The following is an 11,980-nucleotide window of genomic DNA, read 5'->3' on the forward strand; positions in this document are numbered from 1 at the left end:
CCGTATAGTCAGCTACAAAAGGCCACCATGCACAATGTGAAAAAAAAATCTATTTTTTAACAGAGTTTAATATGTGGTTTTTATAATGTGCTTTGGATGGGTATCGTCAAAGTTCAAATTAAAGTTCGAGTGGTTGTTCAGTGTTATTTGGTATGAAAAGGGGGAACGGCAGACAAATAGAAAAATAAAATCCTAATAATTTTACAGTATTTCGGACATAATTGGGATATCCCAAACCACTTGGTCCTGTTATTTGATCCGAAGTTCTCAAATAGAACCAGTATTATAATACATTTGTAAAATAGTTCACGGAACGCTGTGTCTCGCCTGATATTGCTGCTTTCAGTGTAAAAGAGTAATGTTGATCGGCTGTACATTCATCGGTCAAAAAAATTTTAAAAAAATGCTTTTTCTTGATATTGAGGAAAAACTCCTGTACAAATTTTAAAACACTTCACTTCGGACTAAGCGACAAAGTATCAATACTATAAAATAAGAATACTCCGATTTTTTTAGCGTTAATGATCATTTGAACATATATACACGAATATCAATCTTTTTACTTTTAATCAATTGAATTCTCTGATCTACCTCGCACTTATTGAAAAATAAACTATTTGGAAGATCTGTTTCACATGTGACGACGAACATGTTCCAGTTGTCGAAACCATAATTCCTTCATCTTTTACTCGAATGTGAACTTCCAAATAAAACCAAATCAATCGGTTTGTAATTTCGCGAATAACACGACGGGTGCCACACGTTGAGCAGAACCTCCTTACCTTTCTGAGGAATCTGAGATCACCCCGATGGATTTGAATTACCCAGTTATACCGATCTATTGAGTCAGCCAATTGAAACTGTTTTAAGCCACCGCAACGTTACCGCAACTCAAAGTTGGGGGCATAGTGTTTAACCTCTGTCCGTCCTACCGTCTTTCCGTCCCCTTATGGGTATATAGTTATTCCGCATAACTCCTCCAACATTTGAATCCTATGAAGTTTTCTCTTTACTGTCTGTTAGTACATATATTGAAGGTGTGCTGCATGTGGTCAGGGTTTAACTTTTATCAATATGTGCTCTTTTGGGAGAAAGTTGAACTTTGTCATTTTTGGGAAATTTACTTGCATAAGTTGGGCGTTTCAAGATGACTCCTCCTACAGTTTGAATACTAGGAATTTATCACTCTGCTAGCTGTTTGTACATGTATGGAAGGTGTGCATGTGGTCAGGGTTTTTTCTTTTTATTATTTTTCCTCTTTTGGGAAAACAATTGAACTTTGTCCTTTTTGGGGGTATAAGCTGTTAAATGAGTGGAGTGTCTAGTTTACATTTTTTTCTCGTGTTGTGCTGTTACACTACTGTTACAGACCGATGTTCGCTCACATACATGTTAAACTCCGCCACGTGCACTTTCTTTATGTAACTGTCCCCAGTCAGGAGCATGAAGTTCAATTGTTGTCGTTGTATAAATATGTGTCATATTTGTTTACTTGTAAAATAGACCGTTAGTTTTTTCGTTTGATTTTTTTTCATAGAGTGCATGGTGACCTTTAGTGTAGCTGACTATACGGAGTGTTGAAGGCTGTACGGTTGCCTACATCCACTGCATTTAAACTCTGGTGGATAGAAAAATGTTGTCTAATTGGCAATCACACCACATCTAACTTTATTTCAACTCCTATGTTGCGTTTTGTATACTGCAAAATTGTTTATTTAGTACGCATATCCCGGAGCCCTCTTTTCGGAAGCCCTAGCAAAAGCCCTTGTTCCGCGATGGAAAATTTGATTACAAACACAAAAAGACATATAAAATAGCTCGATTTTCAACTTGAAATCTTAATTAATTTAAATGAGGCTTAAATTCGAATCTTACTCAAACTCTACCTCAAAAAGTGACTCAAATTCAAAGTTGCAACTAGAACTCTGCCTTTAAATGTGACTCAAACTCGAAGCCCAACTCGAAACCCAATGCTAACTAGAACTTTCATTCTGAGCATGACTTGAATTCGAAAACTAACTCAAAGTTTAACTCAAACAGTAACCCGAACTTTAATTTGAACACTAATTAGATGGATGGCCACACGCAGTCAAGGCACATACGACATGGAAATCTATCTAAAAATAGAACAGGTTTTTCCGAATTGGTCACGTGGTTTTACCTCATCAAGTAATCAAAGAATGACAGGACCACATCAAAGAATGACAAGACCACATCAAAGAATGACAAGACCACATCAAATAATGAAACAAACACATCAAGTAGTGTAAAATCGTCAAATTTTGAAACATCATTACGTAATGTTAAAACCATATAAAGAATAGACAAATCAATATTACGAAATAACAAAACCACATCATGTAATGAAACAACTACAGTACGTTAAGTCACATACACATCAAGTAATGTTAAAACCACATTGACTAATGACACAACCATATTAAATAATGGTGAAACCACATCGAGTAATGACAAAACCATATTGAGTAATGACAAAACTATATCAAGTCAATACGAAACCATATCGTGTAATATCGAAATCTCATTAAGTAATGACTTTTCCATATTGAGTTATATTAAAACATCATCACGTAATGTCAAAACCATATTAAGTAAAGACAAAATATCATTAAGTAATAATAAAACAACATAGAGTAATATCAGAGTTCCACATAAGACAGCTGTGGCGTTCCATAGAGAACGTGTTTTTTTCTGATTCAACAATTTTTCCGTATTAAACACGTGCACAGAAAGTATGGTAGGCATTGGAGTTGGCGGCCTTTCTGTTTAAATTTTAACCGGTATCGATCCGACACAGAACAGAGCTATGACGTGTTGATGTTGTCTGGGTATTAAAAGTGAGACACATTATTTTTTTTCAATTCTGATTTTGTTTGCCCATTGCCAAAACTACAAGTGTTGCATGGAATACAGGAGATTATTATCATGCAACTAGTATCACTCACAGCTTTTACGGTAGATTTGGTTCAATTTTCATTTTTTTTTATATTTTTATGTATAAATTTTTTGTATATATGTTAATTCTATAATATAATTTCTAATTACCGATTCGTTTCAAATTTAAGAAGTTTTGCATGAAATTTGAAGAGAAATACCACCTAGATGGAGCAATGTATTACCAATTTTTTCCATGTCTATACAAACCTTAAAAGATAAAACATTTTTTTTGGTAGACGTTTTAAAGTTGTTATGCATTTTCAAATCGTAATCACTTATTTTACAATCCACCTTTTTTTATTTGTTACCTTGGTTTGTCGTATGTCTTCTTAATTATTTTTTTTTTGAGGTTTCAACATCGGGAAATTAAAAAAAAAACACAGTTGTCTTAATTTATTAAAGAAATGTAAATTGAAAGTCATTCATAAGTGAAAAATATTATTTTCAGATCCTGCAAAAAAATACCTTGCTCGTTCTTCTTACTACATGTATAGAAACGTTTGTCCTTCCTTCAGTTGTTCCCCTTTATATAAAAAAAATAAGTCGGTAATATGAAAATGCACTAAAGATTTTAAAAATTCTCGTTCTTGCGATTGCTTGTTCTTAATGCGTTCACCTTATACATAGTTGAAAAATTTGATTATTATATGCATTTTGTAAAATCGAATTCCCAAATGCATGGTCTTGAATGTCACAACACAAATATGCAAACATTGTTCATTGATTCTAAGATGCAAAAGCATATCCAACTGTGTATGACGGTTGTGTTATCTGTTGCTATTCAACAACACTGACCCCTTTTTGTTAGTGAAAACAAGCAAAACTTCATGAATTGTCTATATCAATAATTAGTCCTAACAAAATGTAAACATTCCTATCTATCTCTGTAGTTTTGACAGAGATTTTTCCATCCACATTATGACAGATCATTACAGTGCAGTTGTGATCTAGAATCATTAATTCCATAATTTCAGTTGTATTATGCTGTTGTCTCCTATAATAATATAGGGTTATTGCATGAATATTGGGAAATATTGTCCCGAGTAGAATTTTATATTGCACGAGCTTGTGAGTGCAATATATGTTCTACGAGGGACAATATTCCCCAATATTCATGCAATAACCCTTTTATTGTATAGCAATATAATATTTGAAAGTACAAATTGGTTTAAACTGAGATTTTGACGTTGATGACGTCATGAATTTTGAAGATTTATTGCACTAGTGCAATATTGGAATTTATTGCACTCTAACTTTTGGTTACTTTCTGTGGGAAATATTATATTGCTATACAATAATACTTATAACAGCAGGTAAAGTATTGTTTTTATTTTCAATATTCAGAGATAACAATCAAATGCCTGACGGGTTTCGATCAGAGTCTAACTTTGATATAATTTTGCAAAACACACAATTGTCAACTGTTAATAAAACTAAAAGAAATTGATCTCACGAAAGCGACATATTTTCAATTTTCAAGATTGCAACTCGACTCATAAATACTGCAATGTCAACTTGTTTGGTCTTTGATTTTTGTGAAACCTGTCTCCATAGCAACAATATAAATAACTATATTATCATCATTCTCTGTCTAGATTTTCGTTAATCCGCCTTTGTCCCATCAAATGTTAAATCTTACAACGTTTCTTTGAAACTAATTCCAAATTAAATCAGATTCAGATAGGATACAGTTGCATTAATGAAACATAACTATTAAAAATGAATTCACGCGTTTTGGATTGGTTCAGACATTTTTTCTTAGAAGTTTGAGACTGTGCAATGACATAAACAAGAACGAAAGATATATTTCCATTCGATCAACTTTCCTTAATTTCTATATAATATATTAAGAAGTTTAGTTTAAAATTGAGTAATGTGCCAAAGAGACAACAGCCCGACCAAAGACCAAAGAATAGCCGAAGGCCAAAAATGGTTCTTAAACACTGGAGGAAAATCACGCACCCGAAGGCTTGCTTTAGCTGGCCCCTAAAAAATGTGTACTAGTTCAGTTTTAATAGACGCTATACTAACTCCAAAACATATAAATAAACTAAAATTAAAAATCCTTCAAGACTAGTAAAGACCAGATGTTCCTAACTTAGAACAGGCGCAAACATGCGGCGGTGTTATACTTTATTTTGACCCTCCTGTTACATTGTAGGGGTTTAATATCATACCATCATAGTGTAAAATTGAAAATGAAAATGGGGAATGTGTCAAAGAGACAACAACCCGACCATAGAGCAGACAACAGCCGTAGGCCACCAATGGGTCTTCAATGCAGGGAGAAACTCCCGCACCCGTAGGAGTGCTTCAGCTGCCCCCTAAACAAATATGTTACTAGTTTAGTGATAATGCACGTCATACTAAAGTCCGAATTATACAAAAGAAACTAAAATTAAAAAGCATACAAGACTAACAAATGCTAGAGGCTCCTGACTTGGGACAGGCGCAAAAATGTGCCGGGATTAAACATGTTTTTTGAGGTCCCAACCCTCCCCATACCCCTAGCCAATTTAGAAAAAAAACAAGCGAACAACTATATTGTATACGCATAGCAAAACTCAGTTTAAGAGAAGTCCGAGTCCGATGTCAGAATAGGTAACAAAAGAAACTAAACAAAATGACAATAATACATAAATTAGCAAAGGACTACTAGCAGTAATTCACATGCCAGCTCCAGACCTCAATTAAACTGATTGAGAGATTATGTCTTTATCATAATTATGAATATCAAGCACAATCCCTCCCGTTAGGAGTTAAGTATTATACCATCATAAACTACATGTATGTATGTCTCTCTACAGTTGAGAATAATTCAACATAGATACCAGGATTGAAATTTTGTATTTCCACCAGACGCGCGTTTCTTCTACTAAAGACAATTATCAGTGACGCTTGAATAAAACAAAAATAAAGAGTGAACTTGAAGAGCATTGAGTACAACATATTCCTAAAACCAAATACATTTAAGGTAATCTATTCCTGGGGTAGAAAAGCCTTAGTTTTTTTTTCTTCAAAAATTCAAAGTTGTGTAAGACGTTAATTAATAATTATGATTAATCAATTGACAATTCATGTCAACACAGACGTGCTGACAACTGGGCTGGTGATCCCTGTGTTGACCTCTAGATGTTATTTCTGGGTCAACATAGAAGCATTGTTATTGTTTTATGGATTTTTGACCCAATTCTGATTTCATTCATATTCTTATGACGATGAGTTTCCTAATATCTATCTCTGTAGATTTGACAGAGATTTTTCCATCCACATTTTGACAGATCATTACAGTGCAGTTGTGATCTAGAATCATTAATTCCATAATTTCAGTTGTATTATGCTGTTGTCTCCTATAATAATACTTATAACAGCAGGTAAAGTATTGTTTTTATTTTCATTATTCAGAGATAACAATCAAATGCCTGACGGGTTTCGATCAGAGCCTAACTTTGCTATAATTTTGCAAAACACACAATTGTCAACTGTTAATAAAACTAAAAGAAATTGATCTCACGAAAGCGACATATATTCAATTTCCAAGCTCGCAACTCGACTCATAAATACTGCAATGTCAACTTGTTTGGTCTTTGATTTTTGTGAAACCTGTCTCCATAGCAACAATATAAATATCTATATTATCATCATTCTCTGTCTAGATTTTCGTTAATCCGCCTTTGCCCCATCAACTGTTAAATCTTACAACGTTTCTTTGAAACTATTTCCAAATTAAATTAGATTCAGATAGGATACAGTTGCATTAATGAAACATAACTATTAAAAATGAATTCACGCGTTTTGGATTGGTTTAGACATTTTTTCTTAGAAGTTTGAGACTGTGCAATGACATAAACAAGAACGAAAGATATATTTTCATTTGATCAACTTTCCTTAATTTCTATATAATATATTTATATAGTTTAGTTTAAAATTGAGTAATGTGCCAAAGAGACAAAAAAAAATAAAGAGTGAACTTGAAGAGCATTGAGTACAACATATTCCTAAAACCAAATACATTTAAGGTAATCTATTCCTGGGGTAGAAAAGCCTTAGTTTTTTTTTCTTCAAAAATTCAAAGTTGTGTAAGACGTTAATTAATAATTATGATTAATCAATTGACAATTCATGTCAACACAGACATGCTGACAACTGGGCTGGTGATCCCTGTGTTGACCTCTAGATGTTATTTCTGGGTCAACATAGAAGCATTGTTATTGTTTTATGGAGTTTTGACCCAATTCTGATTTCATTCATATTCTTATGACGATGCGTTTCCTAATATACATTCATAGTAGCAGTCGCTTATGACACTTAATGAGAGCTTTGACACATTAATAGAAGAGTCAATGAAACAAATTGAAACATCATTATGGTTGTAAAATTTCCATTTGTTAAAGGGGCGTTGCGTAACCAAGAATATTGACAATCTGTCAGTTATTTATCTATTATAGTTACCGAACAACTGTCTTACCATGTGCCTGTCCTTACCACAGACAAATACTAGTAATTAGAAACCTAATAATACAAGGAACCAGTCACAAACAAATGTTCATCTATGAATTGAATAGTCATAACAATAACAACTTCCGAACATTTTTGGCGGTTGTATCTTTAGTTACTTCGGCATGAATTCATAATAATAGATTGACTGTTGTTCGCATAACGTGCAAGGGCAAATTTTTCATTCATATTCAAGATAAAAATAGATATATAATAGAAAGCAAAAAAGTAAACGTTGATAGTTTGAAATATCATTTAGGTTTTAATTTGTTCTGTAAATGTTTTAAGTTATTTTTTATAAAAACAAATATGAGTAACTAGTAAAAGATAACGATGCGTATATTATATTTTGTATTAAGTTTTTTCATCAATTTTCTTTATTATCATTATCATTCTTTATTTTGATTTTGGTAATCAGAAAAAAGAAATGGGTTAATTTCTTGTGAAAACCATTTATTCCGAAAAATATCTTGAAAGGGATTTGAAATTTCCGTCTGAAACTATACACATAGATTTTTTAAACACTATTTTGAATTGTTGAATTCATTAATATTATTAAATGCCTATAGCAATCTCTAAAAAAATGTTGACTGGCGAAGTAGATCGGAAATCATATTTAATTCGTTCCATACAATGTAAACCTTAATTTACAACTTTTTGTGTTTAAGACAAACCTTTTTTTCTGGTCCTTGATGACTTGAATCAATGAAGATAACAAATACTAGTACATTTTAATACCAATCTATAATTGATACTCGACAGATTTCGACAAATTGTTTGCTTCACTGTTTTCGATGCAAGTCATGTAAAATAACCAACAAAAAAAAACGAACTCAAAGGAAAATTCAAAACGGAAAGTACCTTAACAAATGACGAAATTAAAAGCTAAAACATATCACACCAATGATAACAACTGTCGTATTCCTCACTTGGTACAGACATGTTTTTATATAGAAAGGGGGATTAAACCAGGGTTTTAGCTACAATGTAGCTAATCCCATAACTTTTGACAGATTCATAAAATTTATCTTGTTAACAGTTGTTTTTTTGCACTGGTCCCTGTTTATTAGTACCAACAGTGTGAAGGTGCTCTTTATGTCGATACCAGTTATTAGTCGTTTCTCAAATCGTTTTACATATTTCATTATTTTTAATAACATGACTTGGAGCATAAAGTTATTCGGTCTGTGCGTCCGTTCCTTCGTCCATCCGTCCGTTCCGCTTCAATTTAAAGTTTTGGTCAAGTCAGGTTAAAGTATATGGTCAAGTCAGGTTAAAGTGTTTGGTCAAGGTAATTTTTTTCCAATCAACTTGAAACTTAGTACACATGTTCCTCTTGATATGAGTTTTGACCATAATTTCACGGTCCACTAACATAGAAATATAGTGCAATTAGGACTTTTTTTGTTATTTAAGTAAAACCAATAACAGGCCTTTTTTTCTATTTTCTAGTGTTTAGATTTCAAAATATTGTAGGAATTTCATTGCGTACCCTAAATTGAGTTCTCTGAGCAGCAACACATACACTTTTGTTCAGTTGGTTAATAAATGTATTAAGAAATGGATGTTTTTATAATGGCCCTGTTATATGTCCTCGGTCAGTAATAATGGCCTCGGATGTCTGTAATAGCCCCCAGCGTTGCCTCGGGCCATTACAGACTTCCTCGACCATTATTACAGACCTTGGACATATAACAGGGCCATTATAAAAACACCCATTTATTAATACCATAATAATGACCCAGTTTTAATGTACAGTGGTAGGTTTATCTTGTTAATGAATTAACACTGAGAAAAATAGACGCAGTGAATTGCTGTATTCTTGCCAGGGAAATGCTTTTAACATACACATTCGAAACGACACCAATCCGTAAAAAAGATTGGAATAATATCCCTTGTTGGTATATTTAGACGAGCTTTTTGCACGTATAATAATTACATTAGTTGTATGTTTCATTATAATACGTTATTCTGATTGGCTAAATACACATCATGTGTTATTCCTTAGGCATTACACAATAAAACATATCATTCATGATATCACGAGGTCACACAATAAAGTGCACGGGTGAATTAAATAAAAAAAAAGATAAAATTCGTGTTTTCATGATCCTAGCTAAAAAATGTAATTATAAGTATTGAATGCTTCTTTTTGTAACTTCATAGGGGTGTAAAAGCGTTGACCGTGCGCACATTTTTAGAATAAAGCGCGGAAAATGTACTTCGGTCAACGCTTTTACACCCCAATGAAGTTACAAAAAGAAGCATTCAATTCTTAAATTATTACAATGAACAGTTTCTACAATAGTCAATTGTAATTATAAAAATGAACAACGAAGTCATACGGATAAAGCAAATTGGTTTTGTCCATCTTTGTTTTAGAATAGCAAAGTATAAAGCCGAATTCAGTAGTAAAACAATCTTATTAAAATGTCTTTGCCTTGGCCAATAAATCCGATTTTATTTATATTATTAGCGGAGAATGAAACTTTTGACTTTAAGTTTTAATTGTAGATTTTGTATTTCTGTAATGCCGTAAATAAACTTCTGCTCCTGACAAGCTGATCAATATACAATTACAAATCGAGTCAGATTCTTCATGGTAATTACGTTCATTCATAGAGCAGTATAAATTATAGGATATTGAATCACGTGGTATTGTTTTTCGATGCTATAAAACCGAGGCACCAGACTTAATGAGTATAGTTTGCCTTCGATCGTCTAAATTGACTATTATAATACAACTTTGTTTTAAAAATGACAGAACAATGTCCAAGATTTCAAATAGCATTTCTTGGTGCAGGACGTGTTGGGAAAACGTCTATTTTACGGAGATATTTGTTCGGAACGTTTTTCGAGGAATATTTGGAAACTGTTGAAGAAACATATTCGCAGCCGTATTATATTAACGGCAAACGACAAAATATAGACTATATAGATACAGCTGGTAGTATATCATTTCCAGCAATGCAACAAATATACATGTCACAAGCAAACGCTTTCGTACTTGTCTATGCTATAGACGATAAACGATCCTTTGACGAAATGAAGAACATTTGGGAGAAGATTAAACAAGCTCGGAATAATGTTTTGAACATTCCCGTTGTTATTGTTGGTAACAATCTTGACATGGAAAATAATAGGCAGATCGAAACATTCGATGCTTTGAATTGGGCTTTTGGTGAAAATCTTGGAGGTTGTTTCCTTGAAGTCTCTGCAAAGACAGATCAACATATCAAAGACATTTTCGAGATTCTTCTTGAACAACTTGGAAATACGCGATCTGAACAAAAAGGACCATTTCGCATTCGTTCAACAAGTTTAAGTAGAAAACCTTCTGATTCCACTGATCTTCGACAGAATTTAAAAACAAGAAAATGCATGTTCAAAAAATCTCAAACCACAGAGAGGTTAAATCCATCTGATAAACATTTTCAGGACTCTGTTTTCGATGACTTCAAGCAAATGACAATCAAAAGAATACACCAAACTTTACGAGGTAGAAAATGTTTTCCATCAGAAGACCATACCAGTTCATGGTTTTGTCAGACTCTCGAAACTTCGAAAGCAGGCAAAATTGTCGATCAAAAGAAACATCTATTTCATGGAAATAAAAATATTCACGCTGACATGCGGGAAAAAGGCATGCAAAGCCATCTTAACTTGGCTAAAAACTCACAAATTAATGTAAGAGCTCGCTTTTCGAATATCTTTTCTGGTTTAGTACGAAAACATTTCAATAAAAGACTCGAGAGGTAATTTGTAAATATTTGATTATGTTTTTATTATTAAAATGAAAACAAAAAATGTTTTGATGTTATAAATGTATATTTTTTCATTCTTTGTAATTTTTAAATTAGTGAAAGGGCGCAATTTTTGCAAAATTTGCGGTGTTTTTGTTAGTAGAAATTGAAATAGGGATGTTTGTGCTTTGTCTTTTGCCGTGTACATTTGACTGTTCTTATCAATTGTTTTAATATCACTGTCATTGTCTACTCTTTGAAACTTCGCAGTCAGTTAAACGGAGCCCAGACATGAGTTTTTATGGCTAACTCAACCGGATTCGTTTTCGAGAGCGCATTGCAAATTATATCAAAAGAAGATGCTATTTTTGTTCACATGCTTGTTCAATAAATCTATAATCCTGATTATTGAAAATTAAATATAAGTTAATATTTTTTTGTCACAAGTAACTGACAGTTTTGACACAGCTTTATTGATGAAAACGTCCTTGTCATTGCAACTCTACACTAAGAAACCTGACAAAAACAGTTTTCCTCTCAAAATTTGTCACCCGAAAAACTTCTCCCGGAGCATTCAGTACACTCTCATCCGAATAATTATAAAATTATGCTTTCCGGAATTCGAATCAACAACTCTTTAGGACAATTCAAAATTCAGCTTAAGTCAAGAGGCTCAGATTTGAAATGTTCACGTTAGATTTCGTGAATGTGAAAAGGTAACGATAAAAAAACGATCTAAATGTATTTCATCTATTGTCAGCAAGCATAAGTGATCACACTAA

The 11,980-nt window shown here is 32.8% G+C and overlaps 1 protein-coding gene across 1 annotated transcript; it reads left to right on the forward strand.

Annotated features, from left to right (window-relative positions):
* Positions 1–10,180: 10,180 nt before the first annotated feature.
* On the forward strand, positions 10,181–11,581 carry LOC143043482 (ras-related protein Rap-1b-like). The gene has a single exon (XM_076215795.1). It carries the CDS (start codon positions 10,213–10,215, stop codon positions 11,212–11,214), a length of 1,002 nt encoding a protein of 333 aa, XP_076071910.1. The 5' UTR covers positions 10,181–10,212; the 3' UTR covers positions 11,215–11,581.
* Positions 11,582–11,980: the final 399 nt, after the last annotated feature.

Source organism: Mytilus galloprovincialis, chromosome 1, assembly GCF_965363235.1.
Source record: "Mytilus galloprovincialis chromosome 1, xbMytGall1.hap1.1, whole genome shotgun sequence".
In the NCBI taxonomy this organism is placed as follows: Eukaryota; Metazoa; Mollusca; class Bivalvia; order Mytilida; family Mytilidae; genus Mytilus; species Mytilus galloprovincialis.